This window comes from Kogia breviceps, chromosome 4 (genome assembly GCF_026419965.1).
Source record: "Kogia breviceps isolate mKogBre1 chromosome 4, mKogBre1 haplotype 1, whole genome shotgun sequence".
In the NCBI taxonomy this organism is placed as follows: domain Eukaryota; kingdom Metazoa; phylum Chordata; class Mammalia; order Artiodactyla; family Physeteridae; genus Kogia; species Kogia breviceps.
Genome location: NC_081313.1, coordinates 182,433,566 through 182,460,116, shown reverse-complemented (window position 1 = coordinate 182,460,116; position 26,551 = coordinate 182,433,566). Strand labels below are relative to the sequence as shown.

Genomic DNA, 26,551 nt, shown 5'->3' with positions numbered 1-26,551 from the left:
CGGCAGGGGAGCAAGTCGGCTCTTTCTGCTGCCTGCACCTGCTCCCCACCGTGGGGAGCCGCCCCTCTAGCGCAGGCTGGGCCTCACCCCAAACTCCAACCTGGGCATCCAGCTGCCCGACCAAGGCCCCCTTGTCATCTCCCAGGCCCCGCTCCTGTCTGCATGTCCTTCTAGGAACTCAGGCTGGAGAGGGGAACCCCGATGCCTGTCATCCTTCATCCCACACCGTAGCAATCCTGCAGCCTCCTCCTTCGAGATCCATGCAGAATCCACCTGGTTCTCACCCTGGTCCAGCCTCTGCCATGTCCCTGGGGGCCCCAGTTCAGCCTTTTCTGGCCCCCAAGACCCCCCCTACCGCCCCCTTAGCCCCTTTTCACCCACTCCCCACCTGGCAGCCCGAGCGGCCTTCACAAACATAAACCGGGGTGACCCCTCTCCTGCTCTAAACTCTCCTGTGGCTCCCCAGTGCCCTCAAGACAAAGTCTAAGTTCTCCCTGCCCCCTCTACGGACCCCTCTCACTCTGGGCACGCAGGCCTGTTTGCCCCGTGGGAGCAAATTCAATTCCTTAACCCTCATCCAACTGTAGGGCCATCCCCAGAGCCCAGCCAGTGCTCAGAAGACCAGCGATGGCTCTGTTATGATTATTTCTCCTCAAACGGGCCTGGCTCAGTCCCACCGCCGGCCTTGGGCGCTCGCAGCGCCCGCTACCCTGATGCTCTTCCCCAGATACTCCCGCAGCAGGGCCGTGGTCCTCGGAGCGGCCTCCTGCACTTCCCCCGGGCTGTTTGTCCCCATTCGCTCCCCCTCCGGACCAGGAGCCGGGGAGGGGTGGGATGGATGGCGGCCAGGCTGCGTCCCAGGCCGACTCCGGACTGGCTCGGCCGGAGAATCAGCCCCGCGCCGAGATGGAATGAATGGGTCGGAGCGGCCGGAGGTTCCGGCGGGACGGGCGGGACGGCGCCTGGCGACCGGGGCGCGGCGGCGGCGGCGGCCGGCAGGAGGCGCAGGCGGGCGGCGGCGAGAGGCGGGAGCCGGCGGGAGGGGGCGCGAGCGAAACGCGGCGGCGGCGGCGCGCGCGCCCAGCCCACCCCCCGCGCCCGCCGCCGCGCGGACAATAAACAGCCGCGCGCGGGGCGATGCCCGCGCCGGTGCCGCCGCCCCCGCGCCGTTCTGCCCAGGCCGCCAGGCCTTAGCCCGCCGGCCCTCCCCGCGCGCCCCCGCCGCCCGGCCTTGCGGACCCACGGACCTCGGCGGGGAGATGGAGTGAGTAGCGCGCTCGGGCCGGGGGCGCCGGGGAGTCTGAGGCCCCCACTGCCGCCGCCACCGCGCGGGCAGGGAGGTGGCACGGGGCTTCCGGGATCCCCGCTCCGCCCGGGAGGGACTCGGGCTGGGCCGTGCCCGCCCCAGGCCTCCCTACCTTTCGGCCCCGGCGGCCCACGGGTTCCCGGGGACTCGGGCGGCAGCGGCTGGGGGCGGCCCGGGACGCGCGCGCGGGTGGGAAGGGGATGCGCTGTCTCCGCCCGCGCTCGGCCCGCGCCCCCGGGGCAGGCCCTCGTCCACTTGGCGCGATGGGGCGACCCCTCCCCACTGCCCCGGCCGGCCGTGAGCTCACTCCCCCATCCCCAGCCTGAGCTCGCAGTGCCCCGCACCCTGGATGCGCACCGGCCGCTCCTCCCTCGCCTGGCTGCCCTCCCCAAGGGCCTCAAGTGCTGTCCGGAGCCCCTGCTAAGGCGGGGATCCACCCGCCCGAAGTCCCGGCTTGTAGGGGGCTTTTCTCCAGGCTTCCGGGTCTGGGATGTGTGTGAGACCAGAGGTCCAGGTGCTTTCCAACGGGGGAACTTGGGTCTCATGTCTTCCTGGGGAAAGTGTCCCCCGAGGTGGGGCCCCAAATGATGTAGCCAAGAGCCCGCTGGCCCTGGTGCGAATGCGGTGGGCAGCCTGGGTGTGGGGGTTTGGGTGAGGAGCTGCCGGGCAGCCGGTCCTGCACCAGCAGGTGCCCAGTGAGCGTGCCTGGTCGCTTCCCACGCAGGTCCTCTCTTCCTGGCGTCAGGGCATCCCCCCACACCCCCACTCCCACAGGTGGATGCAGGGAGGTTGTGGGGTGCGTTTACATGGGCAGGGGGCTGGGAAGGGGGTGTCTGGTGTCCCGCAGCCCATCTACCCTGTCCCAGGGCCAGCAGCTGCCCCACTGTGGGCCGGGTCCCCACCCCCCCGGCTGGGGCCGGACGTGGAGGTCCACCCAGCCCACCCGGCCCCCGCTCCTCTGCCCTTCCCACTGGGTGTGTTTTCTGAGCCTGCAACTTTCCTCCAGGGATTCACCCGTGACCCGCCACACCCTCAGCTGGGTGGGAGCCGCCGCCGCCTCCTGCCCGCCCCCCTCCCAGGAAGGCGACACCCTATGTCCTCTGCTTTTGAAAACCCAGACAAAGGCCCAGCCCGGCCCCGGGAGCCCAGCCAGGGGCTCAGGGGAGCCGGGGCCCAGACCAGTCTGCTGCGTTCCCCTCGCTTGTTTATCTGCTCTTTGGGGCCCAAGGGGAGCCTGTGGGCCTGCCCACAGCAGGCCCTAGTCAGGGTGTGGCCCCGGGGAGGGGGCTGCCTGGGGGAGGAGGGGTGAAGAGGGAGGAAACGCCCACTCAGAGCAGAGGAGTGAGATATTCCGGATGGACCCCATTGTTTCCTTTCCAGCCCCCCTTTCATTCTCGATGAGGTTATGGAGGCCCAGAGAGGGGCAGCTGCTGGCCCACGGTCACACAGCACGCGGAGGGCCCCCGGGTGCTTGCTGCCTTGCCCCCAGGCCTTCTTGGTCATGGGTCAGCTATGGTGCTGTGGGTCACCCATTAGGCGGATCACTGGCTTTTCTGGGTGCAGGCGTGGGACAGGACTTGGCGTTAACCGCCTAAATAGCCGTGCGAGATCGCCTGTCCCCAGCACGCGGGGTGACGATGGGTGGGGAGAGGCTCCATCTGGCGCTGCCCTACGTGAACACCTGCCCAGGCTCTTTGTCCTTCTCCACGAGGGCAGAGCAGGCAGGCTCCCGGCACGGCACGGAGGCAGCAGCCGCTAGGACGTAATCGTCCACCTGCTTCCGTTTCCATGGATTTTGCCGTCACGGGAGATGGTGGTAGCTTACGGTGATGCTGGAAAGTTTCTTTTAAAAAGACGTTTACGACTTTGACAATTTTTCGTTAATGTAAGGATTAAACGAATTTTCATTAACTTAAGAATGAAGGGACTCTTAGGAGGCGGTGTGGGCGCTGGGTGGTGCTCTGAAGGTGGGACAAGGGTGGAGCCTGGGTGGGGGATCCGGAGCTGGGTGCATCCTGCTACGGGGAGGATTTGCTGTGTGGCCCCAGGTGAGGGTGAGGTGCTGCTCCGCTGGGACCCTCAGGCCCCGGCTGGTAAAATAAAGATTTTGTTCAGCTGGGAGCAGCCATCTCAGATGTCCAAACCCCTCTCCTGGGTGAGGTGAGGGGAAGGCTCGGACCCCGGGACAGAGCAGGAGAGCAGAGTTGGGTCGGGACCTTCCCAGAGCCCTGACCTCCGGTGACGCCTGGACAGTTTCAAGGAGAACGTCTCAATTGGGTGCTAAGTGGGTTCTTAAGGCTGATTTCACACTTGCGAATCTCCCTTTAATGAGAAGCAGAACCAGTTAAAAGGCAGCAGTATCCAGTGATAATTGAACTTAATAACAAGTTTTTATTTTCATCGTATCTAATTTTTTTTTTTTTTAATGTTTTTACTCTGATGTGTGTGGCAGTGGCTTCTGGTTTTCTCAGTCTGGGTAACGATGTAACTTTGTTTCCTTTGAAAACAAAGGGGTTGGATTTAAACAGTGAGTGAATTTGAAAGGAAGGGACAAGCAGCTAACACTAGAGGTGGTGGCAGGAATGCGGGAAGGTGGTCTGAGCACTGCAGGTGTGATTGATTTACTTAACAGTCATTGAGCGCTTGCTGTATACCAGGCCCTGTTCTGAGTGCTTTGTCCACATGGACGTACTTACAGCAGCCCTGTGAGGTGGGGAAACTGAGGCACATGGAGGCGACACGACATGCCTGAGGCCCCACAGCCAGAGAGGGGTGATGTTGGCATTTGCTACTGGGCCATCCTCTTAGGTGCCAGGGAAGGCTGGGGAGGGGGTCTTTGCACGTCCCCGTATCCAGGGGCTGTGGGTTGGGGGGCTCCTAGGTATCCTGACATCGGCTTTTCAGCCTGGTTGGCTGGCTGGGCTACACAGAAGGTGGCCTTTGTTGTGGTCTGGGTTCCTGGGGCCACCTGCCCTTGCATCCACCCCAGGGAGCCCTTCTGTGACTGCTGAGTTGGGAGTGGGGCATGGAGAGGGGGTTTCTCATCCCCCCATGGGCCCTCGGTCATACCACCCCCCTTCTCTGGGCCTCACTTTTCTCATCTGGTGAATGGAGACGCGAGCCCACCCAGGCCCCTCCTGGGCGGGGCTGCAGCTAGGGGACGGTGGGTGCTGTGGGGACTGGACCCTGTAAGGACCACTCACAGCTCTGTCCCAGCCCCATGGGGAGGGCCCATCTTCAAGGGCTTCAGGTTTTAATGCAGAAAAATGGGTTGATTTTCTTAAAAGAGTATCACATCACCTTTTTCCAAGTCTGGGACCCTATTCCCTCCATCCTGTCTCTACCCAGGAAGCCTGTCGTCTGTTTTGGGTTTTTGTTTGTTTGTTTGTTTGGGTTTGGCCACAACGTGCAGCTTGCAGGATCTTAGTTCCTCTACCAGGGAATCAAACCTGGGGCCCGGCAGTGAAAGGGCCGAGTCCTAACCACTGTCCCACAGGGGAATTTCCTCCTCTGTTCATTGAAGGAACACTCCCTGCTGATCACCCTAGTTCTGTGCAGGATCAGAGGGGTCTGGGTCTGGAGGAGCCCGTGAGGGTCTTCTCTGAGGTGTGGGGAAGGTTTCCTGTCCATTCTGTTGTGGACCTTTTCTGAGAAATATATTGAAGGGCTTACCCAGGCAGGCAGAAGGGTGTCCCTGATGGAGAGACCGGTCTGTGCAAAGGACCAGAGGTGGGAATGGGTTTGGGAGAAGGCAGTGTTCTTTGGTTTGTGCTCTTGGGGCTAGGTCCTTCTGGGCCTACAGTGCCCAGCTGGGGAGCCACAGGGAGCCACGGATGGTACCTGAGCAGGGGGAGGAGTGAGGCTCTTACCCAGGCACCAGAAAGAGGCTCTGGAAGCAGAGGGGCCAGAGCAGGGAGAAGCAAGTCAGAATTCAGCCTGGACAGGCAGAGTGGGAGCAGCCTGGGGAGAAAAGTTAGAGCCGGGGGAGGGGTGGCAGGATCTGATGCCCGGGTCTGCGTAGACGGACTTCAGAACTTTATGGTGGTCCGAGCTGCCTACAGGGACGGTGGCCTGGTCAGGGCAAGATGGCCCAGCCCCTGTATGTGCTGGGAGGCTAGAGTGCACCCTGGCCATGCTTCAGAGGGGTCTCCATCGCAGCACGAGATGGCTGAGTGGAGGTCATGGGGTCTGAGGAGTGGAGAACTGCGCTGTGGTGTCTGTCTCCTGCCTGACAGGTTTCAAGCAGAAACTCAGGGCAAGTCAGAGCCCATCCCTGGAACAGTCTGGACTGGGCCGGGTATTGGGAGGCGAAGCCCAAGCCAGGCCCCGTGGTGGGCAAGACACATGAGGACCAGAGTGACGGCCGGCCTGGGAGCCCAGCCTGGGTGGTGGCGGCGGCGAGGGCAGCTGGCTTGGCGGGAGGCTTCTAGTAACACTTGTCAGGGAGCGGGCAGGTGATGACCCGGTCAGTCAGTGTTCAGATCCTTCTGACCCTGGAGAGCCTCAGGGCAGGGCTGGCAGGGCCTACAATGCCCTGTGGGGTGGGTAGGACCCCAGCTCTGGCCCCAGCCAGGCCCTTGGTGAGAGGGCCAGCATTTCTGCTGTATCTATGTATATTTTTATTCTTACCAGCTTTTTTGAGGTATCATTCACACACCACACAATCCACCTATTTAAAGTGTACAATTCAGTGTTTTTCACAGAGTTGTACAGCCATCACTTCTAATTCCAGAACGTTCCATCACCCTCCCCCCCCCCCGAAAACCCCATCCCCATCAGCAGTCACTCTCCACCCCCTCCCCAGCCCCTGACAACCACGAACCCACTCTCCGTGTCTGCGGATCGGCCTGTTCTGGACGTTTCCCATCACTGGACTCACACATCGTGTGGCCTTCTGTGTCTGGCTTCTCTCACTGAGCGTCGTGTTCTCGGGGTCCGAGTGTCAGGGCTGCACCCGTTGTCAGGGCTGAGTGACGCTCCCGTGTGTGGAGGGACCCCGTGGTGTTTATCCATCATCTGTTGATGGGCATTTGGGTCACTTTACGTGTTAATTTGTAAGTCACGTCCGAGGTGGTTGGGGCTTGTCCTCTGTCCTTTCTTGGATGTGAGGTGCCCAGGTCCTGTGTTAGATAAACGTAAGATATGACGGTGAGTTTCTTTAAAAAAAGGAAGTGATCACAGGACAGATGGTCCCCGGGGGTGGCAGCAGTGTGACAAGGGTGGAGAACCCCTAGGTGGGAGCCTCCGCTGGAAATGGAAGGACCCTAATTGATGTGCTGGCCCAGTGGACATTTATTGAGTACCTGCTGTGTACCAACTGCTGGGGACACGGCAGGGACAAAAAGAGACATCACTGTCATCGTGGAGAAATCAACAAAATAAGTTAAATAATTAGGTGTTTCCTGATGGTGAGGGCTGGGGGGAGTGTTGGGAGGTGCTGGGCTTAATTAGGGTCAGAGAAGGCCTGAGTGAGGGGGTGACATCTGAAGACAGGCCCGAGGGAGTCAGTGAGCCCCATGGAGACCTGGCAGAGAAGTGCCCCAGGCCCGGGGACACGGTCAGTGCCAAGGCCCTAAGGTGGGATTGCGCCTGGAATGTTTGAGGTGGTGGGAGGCACCTTGGGTCTTTGGGGTTGGTCTCTGCCGCTGGATCTGCCTGAAGCCCGAGAAGAGCCCTGCATTCATTCCCTGCTGCCCCATCCTGTTGTGAGGGCCCAGGGCAGGGTCCAGCACCCCCCCGCCCGCCTCCCCATCCCAGGTTAATAGGCAACAGATTTGCTTCCCTGGGTCTGGGACCTGCTCCGACCTTGGTCTCCACCATGGGGGTGGAGATGTCTCTCTGCCTTGAAGCTTCTAGAAAGCCCATGCCTCATGGGCTGTTCACCTCACCAATGACAGCAGCCTCCCCCCATTCCATCCCCCACCCAATGGGAGAAGGGGCCGCTGGGTTCCCCCTCACCCCCCACCCCGGCACCGCGTGACTCTGCCTCCCCCCCACCCCCCAACCTGTGGCCAAGATCGTTGTCAGCTGTTTCCTTTCAATCAGCACAGGAATGTTCCAGCGCTGGGCTCCTCGCCTGCCTGGGCTGGGACCCCCTCATTGCCACTGGGGCTGCCCAGGAGTGGGTTCTGGAGAGACAAGTGTCACCCCCACACACACCGGCCTCCCACCTCCGGCCCGGGTCCCTCCTGCCCGCTGGGTGACCTTGAGCCGGTTATGTAACCTCTCTGGGCCTTTAAAAAATACACGCCCGCAACGCTGAGGCCTCTGCCTGGCTCGCCGGGTTTGGGTCTCATTAGCTCATCTCCTGGAGCAGGATTATCTCACGCGCTCGCAGCCGACGCCCTCGCCGAGTCCTGAGCCGCCCACAAGGCTGCTCGAGCCCAGAATTTTCTCCACGCGCCATAAAAATAATCGCGCAAGGACCAGACACCTGCGCGCGCTTTTATGGTGGGCGTCCTGACGGAGGGCATGTCCCTCCACCAGCAGCTGCGAGCTGTGGCCCATCGCCCAGAGGAGCCAGTGGAGGCTCAGAGACGCTCGTGACTTGCCCCGGGTCACACAGCCAGCGGAGGCAGCCGCCACGCTGCTGTCAACCCTCCCCGTGCGTTTTAGCCAAAACTCAGCTTCTGCGCCCAGCTGGTAGAATCTTTTGTAATCTGGCCTCTGCTTCCCTCACTGAGCCCACGTGAGCATCTCAACCATCCCACGGACCACCCCTACCCCCGCCGGACCTCAGGGAGACCCTGCGTTCCGTGTGCCCGACCCTGCCTGGGTCCAGGTCCCCACTTCAGCATTTAGATGTTTTAGTCCGTTCATTGATAAAACAGCCATAATCCTCCCACGTGCCTCACGGGATCTTCAGGAGATGGGACGCTTAGCAAATGTGTACAGACCCCGCTCCTCCCCAGACTCAGTTTTCCCTTCTGTAAAGTGGGGCTGAGACCCGTGCGCGGAAGATGGTCAGCGCTGCGGAAGGTGTTCCTGTTGTATTGCTGTTGTATTAGGGTGCCATCGTCCTGTTTTGTTTTATTTTTCGGATTTATGATGCTGAGAATTATCTTCGCTTGACCTTGGCTGCCTCACGCCGAGGGCAGGTTCAGACCCTTCCCGGGTAGAAGCCCCTCCCTGGGCAGATGCCCGTAAAACCATAACGGGGAGCCCTCCCCCCTGCAGCAGGGGTTGGGTAGACCCTGTTATCCATCCAAGTCCCACCCTGTTTAGGCAGCCCCTGAGGCCCGAGGCCGGAAGCCCCTCAGCCCCCCAGCGCCGGGCTGAGGACGGGAGATGCTTGGCGCCGGCCCCACCCCCGCGCGCCTGCAGGCCCCGGCGTTGCCATGGGGATGGCGCGGTTGCCAGGGCGACCGCCTCCCGTGGGCCCAGCCATCCATCACCCGAGGCGGCGGCCGCGCCCGGGGCGGCTCTGGCGCCCCCAGGCCTGGGGAAAGGCACCTGAGCGGGGGCTCACAGCCTGCGCCCCTCGGGCTGTCTGCGCTGAGACAGCCAGGCGGATGGGGAGGGATAGAAATTCTCTGCCTGGTGCGGCGCCTCTCCTTCGTGTGCCCGCCTGACCTTCCCCGGCCCTGGCTTGGCCCGGCAAGGACTGGCCGCCCTAGCGAGGACACTGCCCGCCTTGTCTCCAGCCTGGAGAGCTGGTCTCACAGCCATCCCTCAGTCCCTGTGTCTGGCCTGAATGGCCACCTGCCTGTCAGGGTGGGGACCCGGCATCAGGGGGCTTGGACCCTCTGCCCGCCAGGGCCCTATTTGCATTGGCGTCTCAGCTGCTATGCCCCCTCCCCCAGCTCTGCCTCCTGCTTGAGTGGGTCCCTGGAGGCCGCGCTGGGGCTAGGCAAGGGGAAGCCCTGTGGTGTGGCCTGGTGCTGGGCAGTTGTAGATCGAATTCCAGCTCTCACTTCCTAGCTGTGTGACTTTGGGCAAGTGACTCGCCCTCTGTGGGCCTCAGTTTCCGGCTATGGGAAGAGTATAGCAGGCCAGAGGGAACATCAAGTGCAAAGGCCCTGAGGTAGGGATGGACTTGGTGCAGGGCAGGCACAGCCAGCAGGTCCTGGTGGCTGGAACAGAGTGAGCCGGAGGGAGAGTGGAGGGCGCCAGGGCAGGGAAGTGGGTGCGGGCTGGGCCTTGTGGTGTTTTGCAAAGGGTGGTGGGAGCCTGGGGGACTTGAGAGCAGGAGAGCGACTGGTTTGGATTCTCGTCTGGAGAAGCTGCCTCTGGCTGCGGGCTGTCAGGGGACAGGGAGGTGGCAGGTGATGGTGGAGGCCTGGGCTGGGGTGGGAAGCGTGGCGTCTGCAAGAATTGAGGAAACAGGCCTGTGTGGGGAGGTCAGGGGGTGGCACCCTGCCGGCGTCACACAGGGTGAAGGGGCAGACCCAGAAATCCAGCTGGCCTGGTCCTTCAGGAAGGGCATCTGAGCCAGATAGCTGGATCAAGCCTTTCTTGAACTCCACCCAGCTGCACCCAGCCTCCCTGAGGAAGGACGGGGGAAGCTGCAGAGGGTGCAGCTGGTGCTCCTGGGCCCCTGGGAGGGGAGGAGGTGCCTCCGCGGGAGGGAGGAGCTGGGTGGGGTCACCTGGCTGGGGCGTGGGAGCCCGATGACTTCACCGGTCTCAGCAAGGCCAGGAAACCACCGAACCCGAGTGGGGCGGGCGGCTGGGGCCCTGCAGCCCGGGTTGGATGTCCACCGGGCAGCTGCCCGGGGGGGAGGGGCGGAGGGGGAGGGGCGGGGGCGGGGGCTTGGGTCCGGGTAGACCCCGAGCACTCTGCGACTGGGGGCCTGTTTCCCTTCCGAGCCACAGGGGGCGGGGGACATACAAGAGCATCTGGACCTGGCGTGTGCAGATGGAGACACCGAGGCCCAGACCCACAGGGTCTGTGGAGGCCTCGGGGTGGCCCTGATACAAGGCCAAGGAGTGGGCGGGGCCCAAAGCACGCACGGTCTGTAATTTCAGGGCCGTGCCCGTGAAGATAAGGGGCTCTCGGGGCAAATGGGGGGACAGGCGGGGGATTGTGGCTCCCACCGCTCAGAACCCCTTCGTGCCCGCCAGGCCCTCCCCCATGAGACGGGGCCTCCAAGAGTGGCCCTGTGGTCACTGGGGATTTGAGGCAGACGGTCCCAAAGCCCCCCCCCGCTTGGGCTCGAGACCCTCCGCCCCCCACCCCCCTCTTGCATTGTCACAGCGGCCCTGGAAGCGTGAGGTCATTCTGAGGCCCGTTGTAGAGGATGTTCTGGGCTTCAGGGGTCCCATCATTTATTTCACTGCACCTACTGTGTGCAGCCTCCAGACCGGAGACTGGGAAGGGAAGTGTCGGGTTCTGAAAGCTCCTCTTCCCCCACCAGGTGGGGAGGGGGGATGCAGGAGAGCAGGGAGGAGGGGCAGAGATGACTCATCCTCCAGGTCCTGGGCCTCCTGCTGGCCCCGTGCCCCCACTGAAGGCCCCAGATCCCAACAGCATGAAGTCCTGTCCCTTTAAGAGCACCTGACATTTATCCAGCTCCTACTGCATGCCAGTTGAAGGCTAAAACTGCACTGGATGGGCTCTCAGAAAACACGGATGGGGCAATTCCCTGGTGGTCCGGTGGTTAGGACTCAGCACTTTCACTGCCAGGGTCCAGGTTCAATTCGTGGTCAGGGAACTAAGATCCCGCGAGCTGTGTGGCGCAGCAAAAAAATCAAACAAACAAAACATGGATGGGATGAGAAGGGAGTCTGGGGTTGAATTTCAGCTTTGCTGCTTTTTTTGCTGTGTGTTCCTGGGAGGCTCACAGCCCTCTCTGGGCCTTTGGAGTCCTGGGAGACTCCAGGTGAGGCGAGTGTGAAAAGCAACAGGAACGCCAGGACAACATGGAGGACTTTGCCAGCCAAAGGTTGTGTGTGGGGTGGGGCTTCAGGGTCCTTCCTCCCCCAGGTGTCCCTCCCAGGGCTGGAGAATGCTGAGGCTGAGGAGGGGGCGGTCTTGGTCAGGCTTTCCATCTCGGCAGCAAGGTGATACAGCTCTTCCTGAGACACTCTTCTCCAGGCTTTGATTCCCAGGGAGCTCCTATGAATCCTCAGAAGCCCAGCTTCAATGCCTTCTCCTTCTCAAGCCCTTCCTAGGTCTCTAGACTGGCCCTCACTCCTCCTGTCCCTTGGCCTTGCCCCGAGGGGTGGCAGGAGGGTTTGTTGGGAGAGTTAATGCGGGAAAAAGGCTGCTTGGAGGGGACTTCCCTGGTGGTCCGGTGGTTGGGACTCTCTCGTCCAATTGATAAGTGGGATATTTATAAATGGACTATTTCCTGCCATATCTATAAACAAAGGATGTCACAGTCATCAGCGACTGCAACCCTCCAACGTGAGCCCTCAGGAAACTCAGGATGTGTCAGGACACTGGCCCCAGAGAGCTGAGGTGCACATCAAAGGAATGGTTTCCGTGAGCCCAGACTCTTGCATCTTCCCATACATGGAAAAGCGCTACATTCCTTAACTTGAGGCGTCTGGTTTTCTTTATTTTTTATTTTTTTTAAAGGTTATTTTATGACATGTAGGTTTCTTTTAAATTTATTTTTTGGCTGTGTTGGGTCCTCGTTGCTGCGCGCGGGCTTTCTCTAGTAGCGCAAGCGGCGGCTACTCTTCGTTGCGGTGCGCGGGCTTCTCGCGGTGGCTTCCCTCGTTGCGCAGCACGGGCTCTGGGTGCGCGGGCTCAGTAGTTGTGGTGCACAGGCTAAGTTGCTCCGCGGCATGTGGGATCTTCCCGGACCAGGGCTCGAACCCGTGACCCCTGCACTGGCAGGTGGGTTCTTAACCACTGTGTCACCAGGGAAGTCCTGGTTTTCTGTAATTAACTATAATGTTTTGACTTTCCCGACTACCTGCCCTTTGTTGCAAAACTCCTGTATGTCCTGGCTCCCCACCCCCACCCCCCCCACCCCCCCACCCCACCCCCGTCGCCTCCTCGGAGTCGTTTCTCAGAATTATCTGAAGTGCTGTCTCCCGGGCTGCAGTCCTCATTTTGCCCCAAATAAAACTTAACTCGCAACTCTCACGTTGTGCACATTTTTTTTTTTTTAAGTCAACACGATGCTAGGGGTGAGGGTTCCATCCCTGGTTGGGGAACTAAGATCCCACATGCCTCCTGGCCAAAAAACCAAAACATAAAGCAGAAGCAATATTGTAACAAATTCAATAAAGACTTTAAAAAAAAAAAAAAGGCTGCAGGGAGAGGAGGCTGGTGCCTCTGAGAGGGGGTGAGTAACGGCCCTACTCCGCGGATGGGAAACTCCGGTTCACCACCCAGCAGGAAGACACAGGGTGGGGATTGGAACTGGATCTGCCAAAAGCAGGGTTGGGGTGGACCCCCTACCTCACTTGACCTTTTCTGTCCCCTCCCCCCAGGGTCCTGGTGGCAGAGACCACGTCCCAGCAGGAGCGGCTCCAGGCCATTGCAGTGAGTTTTTCCTGGTCCCGAGGATGGTGTGGCCAGTGGGGGGAGGCTGGGGGGACCTGGGGTCTCAGGGGCTCCCCACACCCAGCCTGGGGCTCCAGGACGCAGAACCGCAGTGTGGAGTGGGAAACTTGAGTGCCTGCTGGCACTTCCCCTTAGTCCTCAGAATGTGGACTCTTAGGCCGAGAGCCCTCTCAGAGCCCCTGGGCAGCCCACCTGCAGGGGGGAGACCAAACTGGCATGTGGCAGGACCTCAGCCTTATTACCAAGGTCGGCGGGAGGAAGGTGGATGGGGACAGGAGGGGGGCAGGTAGATGGCACAGGCTGGGGCATAGGTGTGGGGGGGCAGTAGGGTGCCATGTACAGAAAAAGCGGGATCCGTGTGGGCAAAGCCTGGGCATCCGTGGGGTCTCCGCGCCCCACGCCCGCCCTGACCGCGTGGTCCGTCTGGCAGGAGAAGCGACGGAGGCAGGCGGAGATCGAGAACAGGCGCCGGCAGCTGGAGGACGACCGGCGGCAGCTGCAGCACCTGAAGGTCCGGGCGGAGCCTCGGCCAGGGAGGGGGCGGCAGCGTCCAGGGACCCCGGCCTCGGCCGGAGCAGGCGGGGGCGGGGCAGGAAGGCTGAGGTGACCCCTACCCTGATCGCGGTCCTGACTCACACTCTAACCTGACCCTGACCCCCACCTCAGCCTGACCCCAGCCCCGACCCTGACTTTGACCTTGGTGCCCACTGTCCCAGTCCAAGGCGCTGCGGGAACGCTGGCTGCTGGCGGGGACGCCGTCCTCAGCCTCGGAGGGGGACGAGGACATGAGGAGACAGATGCAGGAGGACGAACAGAAGACGCGGCTGCTGGAGGAATCCATCTCCAGGTGGGCGGGGCCGCGCAGCCGCGGAGCGCTCGCTGAGACGCCCGAGGCGTGGGATCCGCCCGCGGGCCCCTGGGCCTGGGGGGAGGGGGCGCTGTAGGGGGAGCCTCCCGCCCAGGCTCGGGGAGGGCACGTGCTGCCCGTGTGACCCCTCCTCCTCCCCACCCCGCAGCGGGCAGGTGTGAGAGGCGTGAGGAGGCAGGGCCGATGGTGCAGTCTCTGAGCGTGGGAGATGCGGCCTCCCTCCCCGGGGGCTTCTGGCGCCAGCCCAGCTGGCTCTTCCCGGCGCTGATGGAGCCACGGAGGCACTGCAGCTGGGCCTGCAGGAAGCCGGGGGAGGGGGCAGGCCGGGGAAAGTGACCATCGCCCTGGGCTGGGACAAAAGGCTCGGAGGAGTTTCCGGGCGGCCGGCGGCCCAGGCTCAGCTCCCGGGGGCAGCGGGGTCAGGCGGAGGGAAGTGACAGCCAAAATGCCAGTGGCCAAAATTCCAGTGTCTGCTGGGCCAGGGAAGGCCCTAGAGGGAGGCATGGGCCAGCCCGCCAGCCAGCGGACGCTGAGGCAGGCCCCGCAGTGGGGACCTCGGGATCCTGTCTGGCTGTGTTTGATCTGGAAGAAAGTGGGAGAGTGTTGGCTTCGGATTCCCCTCCCCAGGCCTCAGTTCTCCCTCCTGTGACCTGTGTGCCCAGATGGAGGCGGGGCTGAAATGGGCCCGGTAGAGATGGTAGGGACTGAGCAGGCCGAAGGCACTTGCGGGTAGAATGGAAGGTCGATGGCGGCCACCGGGGGCTGGGCCAGGTGGGCTCCTGCTCCTCCCACCCTGCTGGGTACAGCCCTGTGCCAGGGGAGGGCCTCCCCTTGAGCCCTACTGTGTGGCTGGCTTTCGGGGGCCTTGGCTCTCTTCCTGCCAGGGCAACCCGCTCCTCGGGTGGTTCCATCACCTGCATTTTGCCCGCTCAGTGTCCCCACTGGACACCTCCTCCCGGAAGCCCTCCAGGCTGACCCCAGCTGTGTCCAGCCTGTCAACCTGGGCTCACTTTGTTAGGGGGCTGCAGACTCACCCGCGGTCGGTCCCGAGTCTTCAAGGAGAAAGTGTGTCCCCGGGTGCTGAGTGCCTTTAACGTCTGCAGCCCAAAGGCTCAGGCAGGTGACGCTTCAGGCAGGATTGAATATGCCTGTCTTGTTTTCGCTGGGTTTATGTGCACCATTATCTTCTAATACTTGGAAAGTGACATGGTTTTTCCAGTTTCCCTGGAGAGATGAAGATTCCTGTAAAAATAAATGTATTTGAGTGGAAAAAAGGAGAGTCTGTTGGAAGCAAAAAGAGGAGTAACCAGTGGCGCGGACGGTGCAGGGATCCGGGGAGCGGCCGGCCCCTGGGTTCGGGTCCCGGCTCTGCGGCCTGCTGGCACTGCTCCAGGCCTCCATTTCGAAACCCTCCCATGCGTGGGAAGGAGAACACCTCTCAAGGTCGTTAGAAAACATCCAAGTGAAGGAAGCCCTTCTGGGACGTGCCGGGTTCTGCTGGGCACCGTAAGTGCCCGGTAGGGTGGTCACCTCGTGCGCCCTCTCCAGGCTGGAGCAGGAGATCGAGGAGCTGGAGAACGCAGATGCGCTGCCGGCCGCCGCCAAGGAGAGCCCGGCAGCCCCGAGCCCTGCCCGCACCCCCGCCCCCGCCCCGGCCCCACGCCCCGCCCAGGAGGACCAGAGGGCCGAGGCTGTGATGAATTCGCAGCAGGTAAGAGGTTCCCGGGGCGCCGCCCTGCTGGCCCAGATCCAGACGCCCTCACCGTCTCCAAATCCCAGCCTGGCCGCTTCCCAGCTGCGTGACCTGCATGCTTTGCTTTGCCTCCCTGGGCCTCGGTTTCCCTGCCGTGCGGGGGCGTCATGGGGGGGTCAGTGAGTCCGTAGAAAACCAGCATTTCACGGGTACAGGGTCTTTCCCTGCTTGTCATCTTTCTCACGTTCAGGAGCACAGCAGGCATCACCTGTCTAATCCCCACAGCAGCCCTTTCAGGTGCGAGCAGCGTCCCCATTAGATGCAAGACAAAGACTGAGGCCCAGGGAATTCCCTGGCGGTGCAGTGCAGCGCTTCCACTGCAGGGGGCGCGGGTTCGATCCCTGGTCAGGGAACTAAGATCCCGCATGCCACGTGGTGCAGCCAAAAATAAATAAATAAAATAAATAAAAGACTGAGGCCCAGAGGGGTTGAGAGACTGGCCCAAGGCCGCACAGCTGAGGAGTGGCCTTCACTGGGCTCAGCCATTGATTCCAGGGTGTGACCTCGAACCAGGTTCAGGTGAAGCCAGATCCTGGAACTCTGGATCCCGAGCTCGAGCTTGGGGCTGTGGGACACGCCTCCTCTCCCCCTACCCGCCCTTGTTACCCCCACCCCAGATGAGCTGCAGCTGGGGCGACATCCCTGCTGTGTGCCCCAGTCCTTCTCCAGCTGCTACTCTGATAGCTTCAGTCTGAAGCCCACAGACCTGCCCTCACGGCTTCCCAAGGCTTGGTTGGGGCAGACCGAGAGGATGTAGACCCAGGCCCTGGCCTCCCTGAGCTGTTGCTGAGTGGGCAGATGGGCATCATCAGGCAGCTGCAAACACAGGAAGAACCTACCGTGGGGGAGCATGGGGTGCTGTGGAGTCCCCAGTGAGGTGTCTGATTCATGGGAGGGCTGGGCAGGCTTCCCAGAGATGGGTTTTGAAGGTTGAGTAGGAGTTCTCCAGGCTCGGACTCAAGTTGAGAGGGGGCTTTCCGTGAGGTTGATTGAGCACAGAATGCATGCTGGGGTGGTCTCTGCCCTCACGATGCCCACCTCCTGGCTGGGTAAGTAACATGGTAACCTGAGGGACAGTCCAGGATAGGGGCGGGGAGCCACCTTTAGGTTGGGTGGTCAGGGGGCTGAGCGAGCAGCCAGCCAAGTGGAAATCCGGGAAGGGCCTTCGAAACAGAGGGACACGGCTCACGGAACAGCGAGGAGGCCAGGGAGGCTGGCCGGGGATGGGAGGAGGCAGGAGAGGCCGGTGGGTAGGTCTCCACCGGCACAAGCCCTGGGGCTCACCAGGAAGGGTTGGACTTTGTTCTGGGAGCTCTGAGAGCCCCAGGAGGCTTCTGAGCAGGCTGGGACCTTTCTGGCTGTCACAGGCTAGGGCAGGGTGGGGGATCAGTCCAGGAGGAGACAGCCCCTCTGATGGGGTCACCGCTCAGCCAGGCCCTCCCAAGGCTCCGGCCTCGGCGGGTGGGACCCCGGTCATGTGGGAGGGGGCGCCAGCACCCCTGACCTCTCCATTCTTTCTTGCAGGCCCCGGTGGGCACGCCCAAAGGTACGTCTTCGGGAAGGGGCGGGCCGGGCCCCGGCGCCCTCTGCTGGCCAGATGGGGGATGGCAGGCAGGGGTGGGTGACTTTAAGATGCTATTGTTGCTAAAAAGTAAAAATAATAGCACAATGACTCGCATTGTCATTGTTCTCAGTGAGCCCCGACTTTGAGCCGGCCCAGTGCCCCTTAATATCATTTCATCGAATTTTCACAGCATCCCTGGGTGGGGCTGCTGCAGCACCTGTGTTACAGGTGAGGAAGCTGGCTTTGCCGGGGGCGAGTCTGGCTGAGGTCTTAGCCCTGTGGCGGGTCCATCCTGTCCACGCGGGGTGCCTGGCCTTGGCCGGCCCTGCCCCTGTTCCACACCCACTTGCTCTGGGCTCCAGGGCAGGTGGGTGGGCTTAAGTTTTTGCATCTGTAAAACGGGATTGGTGGGGCTGAGACATCAAGGTCCTGGCTGTCCTGGAGATAGTGCATTATTGAAAAGGACAAGAGTCCTGGGACTTCCCTGGCGGTCCAGTGGTTAGGACTCAGCACTTTCACTGATGGAGCCCGGGTTCAGTCCCTGGTCAGGGAACTAAGATCCTGCAAGCTTCGTGGCATGGACTTAAAAAATAAACAAAATAAAATAAAAAGACAAGGGTCCCCCACACACAGATGTGGAAGACTGCCGTCCAGGAAACAAAGAAAAAAGCCCAAAATTTGAACTCTAGCACCCATTTTATGCACCCCCCCCCGATTTATTACAGGTATATAGTGTACACATCTACAATCACTTCACATGTACACATGACAAATATATACAGTTAGCTGTAACAGTTTATTACCTGTGTTACTAAGTATATTAAATTTCTTTAACGTGTTATATTTTAAAATATATATTGAGCCTTTCTATTTCTGTGTATAAAGCATAGAAAGAGCGCCACCAGCCAGGATTGGAGGTGGTAGCCAGAAGTGTCTTTGGCCTGATTTGTCATGAGTTAATTATTCATGAGGAGAGAGTGTCTCCTTGTCTTACTGTGGAATTAAAAATTAATAATTAAAAAAAAAAATCCATGCAGGCTTCTCAGGGATTTTGTGAAAATCGTTTGGGTCAAGAGATGGTCAACGGACTGTGGGGCTGAAGTGTGTTTTCTTTTGGGGGAGCGATTCCACGTGTGTTCGGGGGTTCTGGGCATGCACACGTGTTCAGAGGGGTCCAGGTGCATGCACGTGTCAGGGGGAGGATCCAGGTATCTGGGCGAGTGTGTGGGAGGGTGGTCTAAGTGTCTGGGGGTGTCTCCACATGCCTGAGGGTGTCCACGTGTCTGGGGGGTGTCCACGTGCCTGGGGGGAGTCCCTGTATCTGGGGGGTGTCCACATGTCTTGCAGGGGGGGGACATCTGTGTGTTTTCTCATCTGAATCTGTCTCTCTCTCTCTCCCCTTTGCCCCCCAAGCAGAGAAGCGAATCTCCAACACCCCCCTGAGGACGGTTGAAGGCTCCACCATGATGAAGGCAGGTGGGTTGGCCCCAGGCTCAGACCCATGTCCAGCCACTGTCCTGGGCTGAGTGTCAGCCCTGGGGGGCCAGGTCAGGGGGCCAGGTCGGATGCAGATGCTCCTTCAGCAGTACCTGGTGGGGGCTGTGGTTATTGGGGGGTGGCGCGGCTGGACCAAGGCCGCAGCTCTGAGCCTGGGTGGGGCCGGGCGCCCCTTCTGCTTTGGCACATCCGTCACAAGCCAGCTCAGCTTCCCCGAGAAGATGGGCCCCCTCGCATGGCGTTTCTAACCTGACAGCCCCTCCTGGCTTCCATCCCCCGACCTCGCCACTGGCTCCTGGGGCCCGGGAGGAGGGAGGCGGGCGCAGGCTCGCACGCTCACTGCAAACCTTTCCTCCTTCATCATCCTTGGCCCACCTTGGGAGAGGGAGTGAGCACCCTGTCCCTGGAAGTAACCGAGCAGGGCAGAGTCAGAGTTCGTGCTCAGCGCTCTACAAGGTCAGGTTCACATCCCTGCTTGATCACATGACGGCTGGCGCCGGGTTGGGGGGGGATTGTAGTGATCTCGTGCCTAGGCCCCAGCACAAACCCAGTCACAAGAGTGACCAGAAGTCACAACAAACGGCAGAACCTTGTTTCTGCCGTCCCGGAAGTTAGTTTGGAGGCACAGAACCAAGGGGGGCAGTGAAGTCCAGGGTGTGATGACACCGTGGGCGGCCGACAGAAGGGGGTGTGCCAGTTAGAGAGCAGCCCTGCCCAAGCGCAAAGCCAGAGGCCCCCAGCCGGTGACCTTGAGCAGTGCACAACCTGCCCAACCGTATGTCTGATGGTGGGGTGTCAGGCTTCAGAGGGATGTGGGGTTACCGATCATCCTTCACCCACTTATTCATTCTGTGGTGCTTGCTGAGCACCTGCTGTGAGCCAGGCAGGAGAGACGCAGCCAGGAGAGCAGGGTTTCTGACGGGAGTGAGAGCCTGTATGGTTAACTTACAGAGGGGATACAGCAGAGCACGGGGAGCTGGAGAGGGGACAATTTGAATTAAAGGGCTCAGGGGAGGCCTAACTTAGGAGGTGACATTTGAACAAGGACTCGAAGTGAAGGGGCGAGGCATGCAGGTGGGGCGGAGGTCACACCAGGAGGGGGCACCGCCAGTGCAAAAGCTCTGGGACAGCACTGCGCCTGACGGGTGGGGAGAACCGCGGGGAGGCCAGTACTGGCTGGAGCAGCCTGAGTGAGGCGGGGAGGGGGAGGAGGTGAGGGCGAGGAGGGGACGGGGCGGGTCAGGCCATGCAGGGCCAGGGGTGGGGGTGGGGGGTGGCGTGGGAACCCCCAGGGCGCCCCACTGGGTTCTCACAGGCGCCCCCTGGCGGCCTCGGGGAGAACAGGCCGTGGGCGGCGGCGGTGGCGGGAGACGGGGCGGAGGGGACCGCGGAGGTCCGGGAGGGGTGGCGGGGCATGAAGGTGGGGCGTAAATGGTGGAGGACAGTGGGGAGATGGGGGAGGGCTGGGGAATGGTGGGGTGAAGGTGGTGGAGAATAGTGGGGGCGGATGCAGCTCCCCCCCCCCCCCCCCGCCTCCCGCAGGGGCTGCGGAGGCACGAAAAGTGGGCGGGTTCTGGGAGTCCTGAAGGCAGCACCCGGGGATTTGCAGATGGACCGAGGAGGGGGTGTGGGAGTGGTGAGAGAGGAAGGAGGGAGAACGGAGGTGTCCTTGTGAGAAATGGGAAGCCCTGGGGGGGGCCGGTCGGGAGGGGTCTTGGCCGTGGTGATGTGGGGCCCTCCACGGAGGAGGGCTGGGGACCCCGGGCAGGCGGTGTCCGCAGAGCGGGGGCAGATGCTGGCCGTTGAGCGATGGCCTTAGCGGGTTGTGACCGCGTTCATGTCCAGAGGGAATCATCCCCTCTCCACGGTGGAGCAGATCAGACTCTCGATACGTCAGGAGTCGACTTCGACGTGCAGCCCAGAGAACGCGGCTGCCCGGAACACTGGGGGGCGCAAGCTTGCTCACCCGCGTTCCCGTCCTGGCCGGAGTGGGCCAGGGACGCCCCCGCCGAGTCACTGGGACAGTTCAAGCCTTTGCAGACGGGGCGGGGTGTCCTCGGATCCCAAGCACAGGAATTCAGACCCCTCGCCCACGGGACTGGGGAGCTAGGGAAGGATGCTGAGCTGTGGGGGTGGGGGGGGCCGCGTCGAGGGCACCCGCTGCTTGGCTCTGCGCTGCCGGCTCCCCTTCCTGGCTTGGCTGCAGCCCGGCGGGGGGCACACGGGCAGGTGGGCCGCGGCGTGACCCGTGCCTCTCGTGCCAGCCATGTACTCGGTGGAGATCACGGTGGAGAAGGACAAGGTGACGGGGGAGACCCGGGTGCTGTCCAGCACCACCGTGCTCCCCCGGGAGTGCCTCCCTCAGGGCATCAAGGTCTACGAGGACGAGACCAAAGGTACGCGCCCCTCCCCCGCCCCGCCACCGCCCCGCCAGAGCCTGCGGCCCAGTCCTCCCTCCATCCGAGAACCCACCTGGAGGCGTGGCCAGCGCCAGGCTGGGCCGGGGAGGCGAATCCGGAGTGGCGCCAGCTGGTCCTGGGTGCTTCCCGGCCAGAGGGCCCAGCCCTTCAACCCCGATTTCACAGATAACTCATTTAAATAATTACTGTTGTAATAAAGGCTACAAAAAAAAAAACCACCCAGAGGTGCAGAGGGGGGCCGAGTGAGGGTCCAGCAGTGCGGGGAGGGGGCAGGGGAGGTGAGAAGGTGCACAGTGGGCGTGGGGGAGCAGTGCGCCTGGTGAGGACACAGCAAGTGCAAAGGCCCTGAGGTGGGATGGAGTTTGCTGGGCTGGGGAATCGAGAGGAGCCCATGCGGCTGATGCGGAGTGTGGGGGAGATGGTGAGCCTTGGCGGGGGTGGCAGGGGCCACGGTGCTGAGATCTGGTTTGGTTTTTAGGGTTCCCTCTAGCGGCTGGGAGGGGAGCAGGCTTGGGAAATACCCACAGGGAAGCTGGGAACGGCAGGAGAGGTCAGCCTTCGGCAAAAGCTCCTGAGTGCCTGCCTCTCTATATATATAATTCACAGAACGTAAAATTCACTTTTTTTTTTTTAACTAAGGAAAACGTTCCTTTAAACTGTGAAATCTGTCAGAATTTAGAAAGCCGTCTCATAAACATCTTGGCATTTAAACTTTTGTTTATTTTCAGCATGACCTGAGTGGGGAGGAGGAATTTGGGCCAACATTTGCTATGATGCCAGGAATAGAAGCAAACCTACCTCAGTAAAGATAGCATTTTAAGAAGTTGTTAAAAGTACATTTGAAGTCAAGGCAAACATTTGCTTTCTTCAGGACGTGGGGTCCCCAGAGCTGATCCCTTGAGTCAAGTTTAAAATTAGCACAGCTCAGCCTCAGGGTCCATTAGTGAGTCTGTAAATGCTGCCCTCATGAGAATATGGAATTTGGAGGTAGAGGATGCAGGACACCCATACAATTCAGTATACAACTCAGTGGGTTTTGGAATATTCACCATGTTGTACACCCTCACTAGCTGATTCCAGAACATTCCTGTTCCCCATCCCTGCCCCATCCCTACCATGGCAACCACGAATCCATTCTCCATCTGTGGATCTGCCTGTTCTGGACGTTTCCCATCTATGGAATCACGCACTGTGTGGCCGTTTGTGTGTGGCTTCTCTCACTGAGCGTCGCGTTTTCAGGGTTCATCCATGTTTATATTTTATGGCTGAGTCATATTCCAGCGTATGGATGGGACCCCATTTTGTTTATCCTGTCATCAGTTGATGGACGTTTGGAATGTTTCCACCTTTTGGTTTTATGCTATACAAGTTTTTGTGTGGGCATATGTTTTCACTTCTCTTGGGTGATACCTAGGCGTGGAATTGCTGGGTCATGTGGGGACTCCAGGTTTAACCATTTGAGGAACTGCTGGGGTGTTTTCCACAGCGGCTGCACCATTTTGCTTTCCCACCAGCCGTGCGTTAAAGTTCTAATTTCTCCGCATCCTCAGCAACCCTTATTATTGACCATTTAAAAATTGTTATTATTGTTATTGTGATCCTAGTGGGTGTGAAGTGGTATCTCACTGTGGTTTTGATTCCCAAAGCCTTGTGTTCTTAGAGGTTCTGGCGTCTGGGACATCCAGGATGCTATTAAAGGGGGTGTTGTCACAGCCCAGCTCGGCTGTAATTTGGGGCATCGACCCAAGTAGAATCCCAGTTCCATTTCTCACGAGCTGTGTGGTTCTGGGCACGTCCCAGCTGCCCCATTTCCTGGACAAGGATGAGACCGCACAGGGCCAAGGGGCAGAGATGTCTGTGCTCACAGAAGGTCCTCTCCTTGGCCACTGAGCCCTGCCTGGCCCAACCCCTGGGGATTCAGGACCCGCCAGACTGGACTCTGGTTGCTTAGCAATGGGAAGGTGATCCATTTCCATGGCAGCCAAGGGCTCGGATTCCTACCTTGGGGCAGTGGCCAGTGGGAAATACCTCGCTTGGGTCTGTGTGACCTGGGCACACCCCACCCTCTGGGCCTCCAGCCCAAAGTCACTGCAAGGCCTTGATGCGTGGACGCCCCTCCCCAGGGATTTGGAAACTGAGAGTGGAAAGCACTTTCCTTCTGGCCAGAAGCCAGAAACTGGCCAACCCTGACCCTTGACCCGGGAGGAGGCCAGTCCCTGGGGTGTCCAGTGTGTCCCTCCCTCCATGCTAAGCAGCTGGGCAGATGTGTTTCTAGAAGGGCTGTGATCTGGGGGCTGGCGTCAGACCACAGCTGGGACTCCTCCCAGGTGCTGAAGTCCGGTCCTTAGAGACTGTAACACAGGTTAGAAAATGACACATCAGGGGGACACGGATGACAAAAGCTGGAGAGATTGGAAAATACACTTAACATGCTTGACTGCGCATATAAAACTCTGCCCAATGGAGAATACACATTCTTTTCAAACAAGGGTGGAGCATTTTCAGCAAGTGACCATGTCCTGTTACAGGGTTGTATCTTACACTCTGTTTTCCTGGACCACAGTCCCCCACTCCCCCGAATTTAAAAACACTCTTCTGAGTAAATCTTGGCTTAAAGAGGTAATCAATCAAAATGGAAATTATAAGCGATTTACACTTGAAACAATGACATAATGCAATCCATGAACTGTAGCCAAAACAGAACTCAGAGGAAAATGTATAGCCTTTGGGGCATTTACTAGAAAACAAGAAAGATGGGTGAATGAACTAAACTTTAATTCAAGATCATCCACATGAGCTCAAGGAAGGAGGAAATCAGAATCCCTGCAAATCCGAATGAAAGGAATGCCTAGACTGGGGGAAAGAGCAGGGTCCAGCCGCAGCCAGCTGTGTGACGTTGGGCTAGTTAACTTCCCTTCTCTGAACTCCATTTTCTCCATCTTTGCAATGGCAAAAAACAAACCTACTTGGCAGGGTAATCACCTGGGAGCAAGTTGACTGGGGAATATGGAAATGCTTCAGACTGCGAGACAGTAAAATCCCAATTCATTTATTCTTTCTTGGTTTCTAACACATGCTTTTGTGCCTATAAATTTTCCTCTGTGTCCACAGATTCCCATAGGAGCTTTAATTGTCCATTGGTTCTAAAGGTGTAATTTAGTTTATGATTCCCCTTTAGCATAGAGGTGGCTCTTAGCCTTGCCAGGCCTTCCCTCCTGTCTGGGAACCAGCTCACTCTCTCTTTCTCTCCCCTCCCCCGCCCCCCGACCCCATGCCAGTGGTCCACGCCGTGGACGGCACAGCGGAGAATGGGATTCACCCGCTGAGCTCCTCTGAGGTGGACGAACTCATCCACAAGGCGGACGAGGTCACGCTGAGTGAGGCAGGGTCTGTGGCCGGGTCAGCAGAGCCCCGGGGGCCGTCGGAGGAGGCCGTCCGGACCACGCCGTCCAGGCGGGAGATCACTGGAGTTCAGGCCCAGCCCGGCGAGGCCACATCAGGCCCTCCCGGCATCCAGCCGGGCCAGGAGCCCCCAGTCACCATGATCTTCATGGGCTACCAGAATGTGGAGGATGAGGCCGAGACCCAGAAGGTGCTGGGCTTGCAGGACACCATCACCGCAGAGCTGGTGGTCATCGAGGACGCAGCCGAGCCCAAGGAGCCTGCCCCGCCCAACGGCAGTGCGGCCGAGCCCCCTGCCACCGAGGGCTCCAGGGAAGAGAACCAGGTGGGGCTCGAGGCCCCTGCCAGCGACTCCCAGGACCTCGACATGAAGAAGCAGCGCTGTAAATGCTGCTCTATCATGTGACCCACCCGGCCCCCCAGACCCCGGCCCCGCCCTCCACACCAGACACCCACACAGCCCGGCCCTCCTGGCGCCCGTCCACCCTCCACCCACAATCACGGGCCCAGGACATGCTGTGTTTTCACACGTTCCTTCTGAGTTTTCTTTCACTGGAAAGAGAGGGACAGGGGTTCCCCCCTCCCATCACCCCCCCACACACCCTAAACCACTGAGCCGTGTACCCATGCCTGGTAGGAGAGACACGGACACACCCGCTTCTCCCCAAACGAGGGCCCCCCATGTCACGGCAGCTCCACAGATACGGCTCTTGCCCACAGCGGTCCTGGCTGGTGTGACCTGGAGCCTCAAAGCAGCCCCAGGCCAGCCCACCTCCCTCTGGGCCTCCTGCCTGTGCCTTCCTGCCACCTCCAATGAGGTCCCTGAGGGGACACCCTGCCGGAGAGGGGTCCCGGGAGCCAGGGGTTCTGGGGGCCTGCTCTGTCTCCGCTCAGCCTCTGGAAGGGGGTGTTCCCTGGCCAAGGCGCTGGGTCCAGATCTCGGGCAGTTGGGGTGAGGCTGTGCCTCTTTGGGGAGCCCAAGCTCGAGGTCTTGGAATGGAGCACGGGCCCCGCTGGACACCCCAGCCTGATGTGCCCCTCCCCCCAACGCTCTATGTGGGCACAGCCAGTGGACGATGCAACCTGGGAAGGGGGAGCCCTGAGGATATGCCACCCACTCAGGAGGGGCATGACCGCTGTGCTGTCTTCTGGCCGGGCTGGGCCGGGGGTCTTCGAGCTGCCTCCTGCACAAGGCAGGGCCACGTGAGCCCCTTTATGTCCTGAGCTCCCACCCCCTCTGGGCCCTCCTTCCTCCTGGTGCTAATTCAGGGACCCTGGGGGACTGCCCCTGGCCTGGCCCCTTCTCCAGCCTGCTTGGATCAGGGTCCTGGGTCTCCCCACCCATACCCCAGAGATCAGGCCCACCGCCAGCTCTGCCGGGCTTGGCTCCTTCTGGGCAGTGGAGGGGGACACGCCGCCTGGGACAGGGAGCTTCCCCTGGGTGGCAGCTGGAGACCCCCATTTGCTGCCCAGCCTGATGTGCGCTTGCCCCCCTCTCACTGGAAGGGGTGAGGGGTGAGGGGCTCCCCTCCTGGGGGCAGCTGACACCTAGATGTACAGACACATCTCCCTGGTTGCAGCCACACTCGTCCCCAGAGGCGCATTAGTGCACATGCTCACAGGCCCTCTCGTGTGGGCTGCGGATGACCAGGCCCCATCTCGGCCCCTCCCCTAGGGGCCTGCAGCCTGGTACCCAGGGCCCAGGCCGCACCCCCACCTCAGCAGGGTGGGTGCAGGGGCCGTCCTGGACCGCAGCCTGGGTCCCCGTCTCGGCTCTGCCCCTGGGTGGCTGGGATGAGAGGCCCTCTCTGAGGTGACCCCGAGCAGTGGCCGTGGAACCCCCCCTTCCTCCTCGAGTCCACCTGAGTCCTCGAGCTGTGAGCCTCCGCTGAAGTGCCCTTGCTGCCCGCTCTGCTTTCGATGTGTGATGAGGCCCCAATGTTCTTGACTTTCCCAGAGACGCAAATAAACAGTGTGAACAGCCCCAGGGCCTGGAGTTCTTGGATTTCACCTGCGTGGGGAGGGTGAAGGCCAGGCCAGGGGCTGGGGCGCCGCCGGTGTAAAGCCCACAGAGCCCAGGGAGCTGGTTTCTCCCGTCTGCGGCCCGCGCATCCCTCAGACTCGCCCCAGTGCTGTGGGTGAGGGAGTTGGTGGAGGCCCCGCCTGCACCTGTGGGCATCTGAGCTGCACCTGGGCAGGTAAGGCCTGGAGGTAAGGGGGCAGCTTCCGGTGGCAGGCCTTCCTTTCTGTTTCCTGGGGAGCCCTCAGGTTCCACACCTGG

General features: G+C 60.7%; 1 protein-coding gene across 1 annotated transcript; it reads left to right on the top strand.

The window, feature by feature from the left end:
• Nucleotides 1–823: 823 nt before the first annotated feature.
• PALM (paralemmin) lies at nucleotides 824–26,254 on the top strand. The gene is given in 10 exon segments (XM_059063420.2): nucleotides 824–1,203; nucleotides 1,205–1,264; nucleotides 12,694–12,745; nucleotides 13,197–13,277; nucleotides 13,483–13,613; nucleotides 15,183–15,345; nucleotides 16,912–16,933; nucleotides 18,368–18,427; nucleotides 20,713–20,844; nucleotides 24,147–26,254. Coding segments are annotated over 10 exon segments (1,596 nt in total). The 5' UTR covers nucleotides 824–838; the 3' UTR covers nucleotides 24,677–26,254.
• The last annotated feature ends 297 nt before the right edge of the window (nucleotides 26,255–26,551 follow it).